The sequence below is a fragment of the Vipera berus genome, assembly GCF_964194415.1.
Source record: "Vipera berus genome assembly, chromosome: 1".
NCBI classification, from domain to species: Eukaryota; Metazoa; Chordata; class Lepidosauria; order Squamata; family Viperidae; genus Vipera; species Vipera berus.
The window spans coordinates 91,821,920-91,835,319 of record NC_138202.1 but is presented as its reverse complement, the minus strand read 5'-3'; the positions used below and the strand labels follow the sequence as shown (position 1 = coordinate 91,835,319).

Below are 13,400 nucleotides of genomic sequence, written 5' to 3'. Positions count from 1 at the left end.
CCAGACTCACCCACCTGGCTTTCAAGCCTAAGGTGTAAGTAGACCACTCAGTCCACTGGTTTCAGTGGCTAACCTGGTGCCTTAGCCACCAGACCAGGGGTAGGCAACCTTGGCTCTTTTATGACTCATGGACATCAACTCTCAGAATTCCTGAGCCAGCTATGCTGGCTGAGGAATTCTGGGAGTTGAAGTTCACAAGTCATAAAAAAATCAAAGTTGCCTAACCCTGCACTAGACCAAACTGGCTCTTGTTTACATGGATTACATTTACAATAATCTATTCTTTAGATGCTATTACAGGAAATCCTCGACTTATGACCACAACTGAGTCCAAAATTTATGTTGCTAAGTGAGATATTTGTTAAGTGAATTTTGCCCCATTTTACAACTTTTCTTGTCACAATTGTTAAGTAAATCATTGCGGTTGTTAAGCTAGCAATCCAGTTGTTAAGTGAATCTGGTTTCCCCATTGACTTTGCTTGTCAGAAGGTCGCAACCTTTTGGGACATTTCAACCATCATAAATATGAACCAATGGTCAAGCATCTAAATTTTGATCACATGACCATGCTGATGCCGCAACAGTTGTATGTGTGAAAAACGATTATAAGTCACTTTTTTCCCCAGTGCTGTTGTAACTTCGAAAAGTCACTAAACGAACTGTTGTAAGTCAAGGACTATCTGTACTCTTAATACTGGTATCAGAATAAGGGAAACATAATGTAAAATTTTTTAAAGCTATTTACCTTCAATGAAGATTTTGTCCGAGGTTCTGGTTTCTGCCTTGTAGGTGTACTTTTAATAAGCAGAGATTCATCTGTACGAGAATCATAATTCCCATGTTCCGAATCATCTGTATATGTATCTTTTTCTTTTCCTATGTCTGAGTAGGGAAAAAATACCAGAAACACAGTATCCTATGATTTGGGGACAAAGTCAATATTTACTTTAAGCAAAAATTCTCTTGCTTAATTCTGAAATACATTTTATGATACCAAGGTGCTGTATTGTAAACTGTTTGTCCTTTAGCAATTAAACATGTTCATTAATTAAAATGGACTGAGTACTTGTAGCTGAACATCTCAACTTTTTTTTCCAGGTTTTTGGTGCTCCGGCATTGGAACTGCTTGATTAGAGAGTAGACTTTTCTGTACACCAATGGACAGTTATTCAGGAAGCTTATGTCAGCAAAAATCAAAACAAATCCCCTAATATTGTAGAAAAATAAATCTGCTATCAGCAGAAGTGAGATAGTTGAGTATTCATTGCGAAATGGCTTTTTTTGATTTTTTTTATAGGTCAAGTGGAAGCTGTGGTAGCTAATATGTTAAGTATACTGTATTTTTCCGTCTATAAGATGCACCCTTGTATAAGACGCTCTGGCACACGAGTTTCTCTGTGCCAATCAGCTGTTCAGCGGAGTGCCAAACAGCTGAGCCAGCAAATCCAGAATTTTGGCCAGCTGATGATCTTGCCCCCTCCCCCCTCCCATTAGTGGCAAGCAAACAGGCATGCCCTGGGCTGCGGAGGTTAGCATTATTTTTCCATGTATAAGACACTGCACTTGTATAAGATGCACCTGATTTTTGAACAGGGTGTTTGCAGGGAAAAAATAGATGGGAAAATATATACATGGGAAAATATGGTATTTTTATTGAATTTTGTGTTATAGATTTACCTACCGAGTTTAAATAAGCATGCTGTATGATCACAGCCTGTGTGAAGTTTCAGTTGCATACCTTTGTAGAAAGTCAAGAGCAATGGGAGTCTTTCAGGAGGTTATAATAATGGATACTTGGGAAAAGATTTGGGTCAGAAATGTAAAATTTACACAGGCTCAAAATTTAAGAGAGAATTTTTATAAAATGTTTTATAGATGGCATTTAGACCCTAAAAAAATAGCAAGTATGTATCCGAACTGCCAGCCTAAATGTTGGAGGTGTGGCTGTGAGGATGCAACGTATTATCATATATGGTGGACTTGTAAAAAAGTTAAAGCTTTTTGGATTAAAATTTGGTGGAATATGCAGAAAATATTTAAGAAGAAGATAAGGTTTTCTCCACAGTTATTTTTGTTGGGTATTATTACAGATTGTACTGTTATAGAAACCAAATTGATGTTGAATTTAATAACGGCAGCAAGACTTTTAGTAGCGCAATATTGGAAGAAGGAGGAACTGCCTATTATAGAAGAGTGGACTTTGAAAATTTCCAACCTGGCGAAAATGGCAAAGATTTCAGCATATTTGAAAGAACAATCGCAACAGATATACATTCTGGAATGGAAAAGATGGATTGAATATATTCAGAATAAATATGGGACTAAAAAGTTTCATTTAGCATTTGAATAAGTAGTTTTATAGTTTTAGTTTTATATGATGTATTATTAGTTATTCTTTATTTGTTTGTAATTTAGTTATGTTTAAGGGGAGTTAAAGTGCGATAGATTTTAATGTGTTTTTTTTAGCTTGTTAGCATATTTTAGCTTAAGTTTGTAAAGTTTATACCCTGTATTCAGCTCTGGGAAGTCGGGGGGGGGGGGAGGGGAGGGTAAGGGAGGGTAAGGGGGAGGGGGAGGGAGGGAGTTTATCTTTTTATAAAATGTATTGTAAAACTTTTCAATAGAAAAAAAAAGAGCAATGGGAGGAGAGGGATACGGGGGTGGACATTTTTAAGTTTGCTCCTTTCAAGTTTTGAAGAGATGTAGAGATGTTATTGCAAGTCAAACTGATGTAAAATAAACTACCCCCATTTTATCAGTGTTTTCTAGATCAGATTCTCAAAGACATAGCTTATTGGTTGAAGGGCACACAGACAAAAAATCTGAGACAACTGCTTAAAAAATCTTTTAAGGTGATTGTTTCACGAAAGTCATGTTGGTAGGAGGCTTCAGGGTCTGCACCAAAGATTATATACAGTTTATGGCTATAGGGAGCCATTGAATTCAATTGATTCAAATCTATCCTATGAACCTGATGCCTTGGCTCCAGGATGTGTTCTGCTTTTCATCCTTTTCCCCCCGCCCCCCCATATATATAATTATGGATTTTATGTGATAAACAGTTATAGAGAGTGGCTTTATTGTTCTTTATGTTCTAATGTGTTTTGTAAATGTCACAATCCTGTATGGGGGTTGTAACAGGTCCATCAACTAATACTTCCTTCCCATTGCTACGTTCTTAGAATAAGCACCCTTCTTTTCAATCTATTATGTGAATAGATTGCACTTACAGATTAGGTCACTCGACTGCAGTACATTCATTCATTATTTATTTACTTTTTTTAAAAAAAAATCCAATTGTATGAGATGTTGCTGTTGTAGAAAAAAGTCCATCCTATTAGAAAATAGGCCCAGTAATAATAAAGTTAAATGAACCAAACACATAGACACAGCAGACAAAGAATCCAGTTATGTTTAAACAGCAAAGGAGAAAGAAAGGAAATCAACACACATCCGTTACTTTTCATTTCTAACTTTAGATGTTGCATTTCATGTAATCTGAATGACTTAGTTAATCACCATATACCATGAATTTCCTTGTAATGTGAAGGTATAAAAGCTTTAAGGAAAGAGTGTGCTTGCTGAAACACCGGGCACTGTGGAACAGAACAATGGACATTACTAAAGAAGCCTTCTAATAAAGAAAAGCTTTTTTACTGGTTCATTTAACAGATAATAAAAGTCCATTTTTCCACAACAGTTTGAGGTGAGAGCTGAGATGAAAACAGTTGATCAGTGAGTACCGTATTTGAGTAAGATAGAAACAGGCTACTTAGGGACAATTTCATCTTTGTCCCTTTGCCCTCACTTCTAAATGATTCTCTTTCCAATCGGAGCCTGATAAAGAACAAGTATAGTTAAGCTCACAGAATGTTCTTCTGGCTTGTTGGTGTGCTTCCACTGGTAAAGGAATACATATTCCCCAACAATCTTCTTTCTCAGTCTCAGTCTGGTTCATGAGGCATGACCATTATGTACAGAAACCTTTTGTATAACAAAAGGGACTTCTCTATTCTATTTCACATCTCCAGCAAGGTTGGAAAATAATGGTGAGTGAAGTGGTGCCACAGACATTAGCATTACATCACCTATAGCAGGGGTAGGCAACCTTGGCTCTTTTATGACTCATGGACTTCAACTCCCAGAATTCCTGAGCCAGCCACGCTGAGGGGAAAGGGAGAGGTTTCCAAGCTGAGCCATGCTGGCTCAGGAATTCTGGGACTTGAAGTCCAGGAGTCATAAAAGAGCCAAGGTTGCCTACCCCTGACTATAGCCATTGCCATTTATCTTGATAGCTGGGGCTTGTGGGAGTTATAATCTTATATATTGAGACTTTCTAGTTTGTCTTCCTCTGACTGACTCTATTTTAGGGTAATTTATCCAAAGCTGTCATTTTCTAAGATACAGATGAAATTACAATGATATCACTTCTTGGTTAATGAATCAGAATATAAATTATTACATTTCATAAAAAATGGCCATACCATTTCAAAATCAAAACTGAATAATTTTAGGTACTGGGGAATAAAATAAAGCCTGTAACAGATTCTTCCTTATTTTTGTTTGTAGAAAAGAAATAACTGATAGAGGCACTTTTCATTTTGTCTTTTCAGCACAAAAAATCATGATTGGCCTTGTTGGTGCTTAGAAATCATAAAAGTTTTAGACAATGATCAAAGCCAAACATTGTTTTTGTTTGCAATTTAATAGTTCTTTTCATTAGCATAGTCAACATTTTTGTCTCATCTCTAATAGTTTGGGTTTGCCAATATTTAATATAATGTATAAAAAAATAAACATTAGCAATATTGATTTTCATAAAGCATTTATTGCTCTAGGTTCAGATTACTAAGCCTATCATCAGAAATTGTTATAAATGTATTACTACCATTTTTCTCTAGTAACAACAGCTACTTGGTGTTAGTTCAGTAAACTGCAGTTTAGTTATCTTTGGATAAGGGTTGTGTTGTGACCCAAGTAGTAGTATCCAGGAGAATTGTCCCCTGCTCACCCTAGAAAAGATCATGAACCAGAATTCTCCAAAGTGAACAGTAGTGACCCCAAAGGGTTGATGGAATTATCCAAGGGGTTGTTATAACTGTTATTATCATTTGTAGTCAGGGCTTTTTTCCTCATAGAATGCTCAGAACGGAGTTCCGGCACCTTTTTTGGATGGAATAAGCTGAAGAGTTTTGAGTCCCCCATCATGAACACTACAATAAATAAGTATACATTTTTAAAATCCTCTCATTGCTAGTTTTCCACTAACTTCTAAAGTCCAAGCTTTTTTTTGGAAAGCTTTCCCCTGATTTGTGTTGTGCCATTTTTTTCATATCCTTGCAGTGCTGTGCTTTTAATTATGTATTGTATTTGTTTTTATACTAATAAAAACATAAGTATTCTGTACTTATAACCAAAATTAAGCCCAAAATTTCTGTTGCTGAGACTTTTGCCCCATTTTATAACCTTTCTTGCCACAATTGTTAAGTGAATCGCTGCAGTTGTTCAGTTAATAACAAGGTTGTTAAATGAATTTGGTTTCCCCATTGACTTTGATTGTCAAAAGGTTACCAAAAGTGATCAGATGACCCTGGGACACTGCATCCATCATAAATATGAGTCAATTGGCAAGTTCCCAAGTTTTGATCATGGGATCATGGGGATGCTGTGATGGTTGTAAATACGAAAAAAGGTCATTAAGTCACTTTTTCTAGTGCTGTTGTAACTCTGAATAGTCACTAAATGAACTGCTGTAAGTCAAGGTCTACCTGTATTGTATTTTTCTTTGTGAGCTGCTGAGAGTAATTTTTGATTGCAGTGGCATACAGATACATTAAATAAATATTTGTCAAATTTGGTGCTCAATCCTGTGAAACAAAAAATCAATTCTTTTGGGAACAATAGCAGGCACCCTACCCAACCCCCCGCAGTCAGATCTTAGTTTTCTGTAGTAAGTAACAGGTGGGCATGTTGTATGGAATAAGAGAAATATTGGTTTGTCCCAAATTGGCATTTTTGCTGCAGAATTTGAGTAGCCCTGTTAAGTTCTGACATGCGAGCCCAGGATGAAATGTGGGTCCATGATCCATGTGTTGCCAATCCTTCAATCCTTATTCCAAACATACTCCACAATTATTGTGGTCCTATGCAGTGCTTTTTTTGTAAAAGAAAAAGGTGCCGGAACTAACACATTTCATACAACCCGCCTTGCCTATCCTACAAGGTTCCATCCAAAAAAGGTGCCGGAACTCCGTTCTGAGCGTTCTATGAGAAAAAAAGCCCTGGTCCTATGAAATCCTAAAGCAACAGATCATATTATTGCATTGTGGGCTACATCTCTTTCTCTCTCTTTTTCTCTCTCTCCCTCCTTCCCTAGGTGTGATAAAGACAGAAAACATTTTAAGTTATCCATTTTGCCTGGAGAAGCTGAAGGGGAGATATGATAGCATGTTCAGGTCCTGAAAATCTGTCATGTAGAAGATGAAAGAAAATTGTTCAAAAAAAACAAAAAACAAAAAACCCAGCAACAAAAAGGATTTTAAATTTAAGGAAGCTGATTTTAGTTGGATGTCAAGAAAAAAGAGATTTCCTTTAGTGACTCATCTTCTTTCAATGCATTTGGGCAGAGTCAACCTTAAAAGTGAAAGTTCTTCATAGATTTCACTGCATAGAGCCACTCCCTGCTTTGTCTTCTCAAGCATACAGCACGTTTGTAACAAGATGCAGTTTTGCAGGAGTTTTTGTTTGATTTGGTATTGTATTTCACATCTAAAGGTTGTAAGGTAATAAGTATTCTGACACCATGATGGTAGGCTAATTAATATTCCAACTTCATGGATATTTCTGCAAGCAGGTTGACATACATGACCTGTTTCTATTATGTGTTTTGACAAAGAAATATATATTGTCTGTGATTTTGCATATAAGTATCTTCTGTGTAAAACTACTTTGATTTATGTTATCTTCACATGTATTCTGGAAGCTAAAGGCATTCATAGGAGAAGATTGCACATTGATGTCATGTGTTATAGCTGTGTGATAGGCCTGCTACAAAGCACAAAATTAACATCATTTCTATGATCATATCATGATGGATGTCACTTGCCTAAAATTGCCTATGGAGGTTTGGATTAGGCCAGGGGTGTCAAACTGCCAGCCCATGGGCCAGTTGCATCCTACGGATGCTGTGCTCCAGCAATGCAAAAAACAAAAAAAGTCATGATACGTCGTGACACGTCACGTCATGTGGCAAGTTTGACACCTGTGGATTAGGCAATGGAAGGCACTCTTGTACTTTTTAAGGGGCTAAGATGCAACAGAGTCTTCCATTGCAGGAAAACAGCAATGTTTGCAAATTCCCTCCTTTTCCTAGAAAACCACATACTCCTTTCCTTCATTCTTTCAGACTAGCCTTCAGGGAATATATAGGATATAAAGAACCTTTCCACCAAATACAATTATTGTTATAAACTATAATTCACTTTGCTTTTAGATCGTTACCTTCCCATTTGTAATGTATTGGGATTTACTTGAACTGCTTTCACGTGTCTTTTGAATGATGCTTAAGGTTGCTCAATTGGTGTGTCTGTGTAACAGTCACTAACTTGTCAGACAAGCTGTCTCCAAGAAGATCATTGGAGGATTTGGGGTGGGAATTGGTTCCTTTAAACCTATTGGCCGCTGCCTACTGGCCAACCATATAAGTAGCTGTGCAGAAGCCTCTGTTTCAGTTCTGTTCTTGTTTGCCTCAATAAAGCAATGTTTCTGTTTGCCACCTCTCATCTCACTTATTGCCTCCAAAGAACTCACTACACAACACTGGCAATGAGGATGGGATCCTGCTTCTTCAGAAGAGCTGAAAGTCACTAGGGGGTGAGGCTAGCAAAGCCCCTGGCAGGGACTGCATTTCCCCCCCCCCCCGGTCAGCCTAGCAAGCAATGCTAGCGACCACACTGCCCTGTGGACCAGTCCCAGGGCCTACAGAACAAGCAGGACAAGATCCAATGGCACCATGACAAGGAACTGAAGCCCCCTTACAAGGCAGTTCCTTTCCCTTGGTGTTTAGGCTGTGGTGGCTGCCACCAACAAGTGGACTGCTTGTTCTGGACAGCCACATGTCAGGCCTGTGGGAAAACCGGCCACATCGCATCAGTCTGTAGAGGTCGCCAGAAGGACCGCCAATCAGACGATCTGATCAGGAGAGGTACCGGGGCCCCGGGGGCGCATAGAGTAGGGTTTTGCTCCAGCCGTTGGAGTATTTGCCATATGGGAGCTCATCGCCCCCTTAAGCCCAAACTTCGGCTTCAAGTTGAGTTGCAAGGCATTCCTTGCAGGATGGAACTGGACACTGGTTCAGCTGTATCCATCATTTTCCAGTGTGCAACTGCAGCAAGAGGTGGGCCAAGCTTAGGCCATCTGACATCAAACTGACTGACTTCCAGAATTCCTGAGTAGTTGTCAAAGGTGAGGCCACCTTGGCCATCCAGTTCAAGGGGTTTTCAGGGCCCCTAGATGTGATTGTGGTGGAGGGTCAGAGAATGAGCTTAATAGGGCTTGATTGGTTTGATGCTCTGGGCATTCAAGTAACTGGAATCCACTGGACACAAGCAGCAAACTTGGCATCAGTATGTGAGGATTTCAAACATGTTTTTGACACAAGCCTGGGAGAGTACAAGGGCCCTCCGATAGCCTTTAAACTTGATCCTACCGTAATGCCTACTAGGATCAAACCCCATAGAGTGCCATTTGCACTAAAACACAAAATTGATGCAGAGCTGGACAAGCTAGGCAGTCGGGGGTACTACAGCCCATAGATGGGGGTGAATGGAAAACCCCAATTGTCATGCCACTTAAGCCAATGGGGGGGTCAGAATTTGTGCTGATTACAAGTGCACCATAAATAGGGCACTTAAGCAGCATGCATACCCAGTGCCAGTTGTGAGCCACATCTTGGCATCGCTGCAAGGGGGTACCGTGTTTGCTAAGATAGATTTGGCACAGGCCTATCAGCAGTTACCTGTGGACAAGGCCACAGTGGCTGCACAAACAATTGTGACACACAGAGGGGCTTTTAAAGTCAAACGCCTTCAATTTGGGGTTAGCGTAGCCCCAGGAATTTTTCAAGGAGTTATCAAGTGTATGCTCAAGGGCATTCCAGGGGTTTGCCCTTATTTTGATGATGCGCTCATTGCCGGTGCGTCCACTGAGGTGCTTTCAAGGAGGCTCAAAGCCATCCTTCAATGGTTCCGTGAAGCAGGACTCAAATTGAAAAGAAACAAATGTAACATTGGGGTCCCTTCCACTGAGTTCCTGGGATTCCGTATTGATGCTGAAGGCAACCACCCTGCTGAGTCCAAGCTGAAGGCTATTTAGCTGGCACCAAGCCCCAGGTCCAAGGGAGAGCTTCAGGCATTCCTGGGTCTCCTTAATTTTTACCATGCATTCCCTCCTAACAAGGCCACAGTGGCAGAGCTATTACACTGGCTCTTAGACAAAAACACCCCATGGAAGTGGACCAAGGTTCACGAAAATAGCTTTAGGGCAGTAAAATCACTACTGTCCTCCAATTCAGTGCTTATGCACTTTAATGAAACATTGCCTGTGTGCCTTGCATGTGACGCATCCCCTTACGGGGTAGGGGCACTTCTAAGTCACTTGTCAAGTAATGGGATTCAAGTCCCCATTGCCTATTATTCAAGGACATTGTCCTCAGCTGAGCGCAATTATGCTCAGATTGACAAAGAGGCCTTGGCCATTGTGGCTGGGGTGAAGAAATTCCATGATTACTTGTATGGCAGGGAATTCATGGTCTTCACAAACCACAAGCCACTGTTGGGGTTATTAACTACAAATAGGCAGATGCCTCAAATATTGTCCCCTAGAATGTTAAGATGGTCCATTTTTATGTCAGCCTTCAGCTACAGGCTGGTTCACAAACCTGGCAAAGACATGGGACACGCAGACAGCCTTAGCAGGTTGCCATTGCCACAGTTAGAGCCAGCTCCAGCTCTAGCAGCTCGCATTCTGTCAATTCAGGATTTGCCTGAGTTTCCCCTCCATGCTGGGGATGTGGCTGCAGAAACTGCTGCAGAAAAGGTTTTAACTAGGGTTTTGTCATGGATTCACACTAGGTGGCTTGAAAATAGCCCTGGACCCGAGTTCCACAGCTACTTCACATGTAGACACAAGCTTTCAGCTCACAAAGGCTGCATCTTATGGGGGAGCAGGGTTATTGTCCCCAGTTCATTAAGGCACCGTGTACTTCAGTCTCTGCATGAGGGACATCTGGGCATAGTCCGGATGAAGGCATTGGCACAAAGCTACCTATGGTAGACCAGGAGTTGCCTGGGTCCCCCAGATGATCTGCAAGGTCACGCAGACCACCACCATATTTACAAGACTTTATTCTTAAATAATATTAATAATGTGTGTACATTCTAGGGGGGAGGGGTGTAATGTATTGGGATTTACTTGAACTGCTTTCATATGTCTTTTGAATGCTGCTTAAGGTTGCTCAATTGGTGTGTCTGTGTAATGGTCACTGACTTGTCAGACAAGCTGTCTCCAAGAAGATCATTGGAGGATTTGGGGTGGGAATTGGTTCCTTTAAACCTATTGGCCACCGCCTACAGCCTCCTCTGTGGGTGCACCTGTCACTGCGTTTTTTCTGTTTTGTCAGCTCAGCACGTCTCACTCTGTTTCTCTGCCAGCTGTATTGTACTCTTACCATTGTAACCAAGGTGATTGTCACATGTCCAGCCATGTTTTGGTTTCATGTCTGGATCTTCTATGATGTGCACATGTCCAGCCACAAAAGTTTACTTCTTCTTTTTTCTTTGTGCTGTTTGGTGAGATAGACGTGTAGTCATGAGTCTTTCCTTGCTTTTATAAGTTTTTTGTAATTAAAAGTTTTATAGTAGAATATATGCTTCGGGGTTTCTTTATTTTCACCTGATGTTCATCATGCATCAAATGAACCACGGTTCATCGCCCTCTGATAGGGAGTGTTTGATTTACTCCCTGACAGCACCAACCCTCTGGAATGAATTGCCCCCGGAGCTGCGGATGAACCTCACCTTCAGTCCTTCCGCCGTGACCTGAAGACGTGGTTGTTCCAACAAGTGGGCCTGGACTGACTACGGTTTTAATTAGCTTTTTACTGGTTTTTAAATTGTCATATAATTATTGTATTTGTTGTTTAATTCTAAAAAAAATTATTCTATGTTTTTAATTTTTATTGTTGTGCGCCACCCTGAGTCCTTAGGGAGAAGGGTGGCATATAAATTTAATAAAATAAATAAATAAACCATATAAGTAGCTGCGCAGAAGCCTCTGTTTCAATTCTGTTCCTGTTTGCCTCAATAAAGCAATGTTCCTGTTTGCAACCTCTTGTCTCGCTTACTGCCTCCGAAGAACTCACTACACAACACCATTGTTCACAGAAGAGTTTATAACTTTCTTTTGTGGTTTGGATAAACCAGAGTGATTGACTCTATATTAACCTGGGCCATTGTGGTTTACTTAAACTAATCACATTACAATTGGTAAAACTAGAATCTGATACTACAGTTTGATCTAGGTTTGTCATAATAAGTTGAACAGAACTTCATATTCAGAGTACAGAGAGTGCAAGCTTAGTGCTGTCTGCAGGTCCTGAAAGCAACCATATTTTTTTCTCCAGGACCCTCTACAGCTGCCATATAGTTAAGACATACTTATTTTAATTTTACAGATATTGCTTTCTTCTAAAATCCATCTGCAACAAGTTTATGGAATTGAATCTGAAGCATTATACTGCATTTAATAATTAGTTATGCTTAACTTAGACATTCACACATAATAGCAAATTGGGTTGTTTTAGTACACCCACGCACACACACACAGCTACTTGGATGCCTATACAATTTCCCTGGAATGGCCTTTGGTTAATGCTCTTACTAAGCTGCTTTTCTGCTAGCCTACAATTTGTTTATCTCAATTGTTTGTCCATTTCATTTAGCTAGTAGCACAGTTTGAGATGGTGCTGGTCAAAGAGCTGAGATAATCCATTTCCCTTTCATGCTCATTCACAACATGCACTGTAGGATTTTCACTGCTGTCACATTGGATGACAGTTTCTTTAAGAATGGTGGGTTGTTTTTTGGGGGAGGGGGTGTATCTGTTTTTTTACCAACATGGCTGTTCAGGATTCTTTGAAGGTCAGAAACAATGCCAAATCAGTTGTTGCTTCCTACATTCATAATAGTATAGGGCAGATGGTCCTTGACTTACAAAAGTCCATCTAGTAACCGCTTGAGGTTACAGCAGCACTGAAAAAGGTGACTTATGACCAGTTTTTCCCCCACATTTAAGACCGTTGCAGCATCCCCATGGTTGTTGTTGTTGTTAGTTGTGAAGTCATGTCCGACCTATCACGACCCTATGGACAACGTTCCTCCAGGCCTTCCTGTCCTCTACCATCTTCTGGAGTCCATTTAAGCTCACGCCTACTGCTTCAGTGACTCCATCCAGCCACCTCATTCTCTGTCGTCCTCTTCTTCTCTTGTCCTCAATCTTTCCCAGCATTAGGCTCTTCTCCAGTGAGTCCTTCCTTCTCATTAGGTGGCCAAAGTATTTGAGTTTTAGCTTCAGGATCTGGCCTTCTAAAGAGCAGTCAGGGTTGATCTCCTCTAGGACTGACCGGTTTGATCGCCTTGCAGTCCAAGGGACTCGCAGGAGTCTTCTCCAGCACCAGAGTTCAAAGGCCTCAATTCTTTGGCGCTCAGCCTTTCTTATGGTCCAGCTTTCACTGCCATACATTGCAACTGGGAAGACCATAGCCTTGACTATACGCACTTTTGTTGACAGGGTGATGTCTCTGCTTTTTAGTGTGCTGTCTAGATTTGCCATGGCTTTCCTCCCGAGGAGCAAGCGTCTTTTAATTTCTTATGCCCATGGTTACATGATCAAAATTCAGATGCTTGGCAACTGATTCATATTTATGACGGTTGCAGTGATCAGCTTTTGCCTCTGACAAGCAAAGTTAATGGGGGAGCCAGATTCACTTAACGTGTTACCAACTTAACAAATGCAGTGATTCATTTAAAAACTGTGGCAAGAAAGGATGTAAAATGGGGCAAAACTCGCTTAACAAATGTTTCACTTAGCAACAATGAGAAATTTTGGGCTCAATTATGGACATAAATCAAGGTCTACCTCTATCCGCATTTTCTTAAATTGCTCTAGGGTGCAAATTTGTATTTTTATTATATGCCCTGTTCACCGCCCTGAGTCCTTCGGGAGAAGGGCGGTATAAAAATTTAATAAACTTAAACTTAAACTTAAATATATGGTGTGGTATATAAGCAATGTGATAAAATTGATTCTTCATTGGATCTGTACCTATGGTCACATTTATTTTA

At 40.2% G+C, this 13,400-nt stretch overlaps 1 protein-coding gene across 1 annotated transcript in view; it reads right to left on the bottom strand.

Moving 5' to 3' along the window:
* ANO3 (anoctamin 3) overlaps positions 1-13,400 on the bottom strand; it is a 247,250-nt gene that overhangs the window by 90,445 nt on the left and 143,405 nt on the right. The window contains exon 4 of the mRNA XM_081329964.1: positions 746-882. Within this exon, the coding sequence (XP_081186090.1) occupies positions 746-882 (137 nt within the window). The remainder of the gene's footprint in view (positions 1-745; positions 883-13,400) is intronic.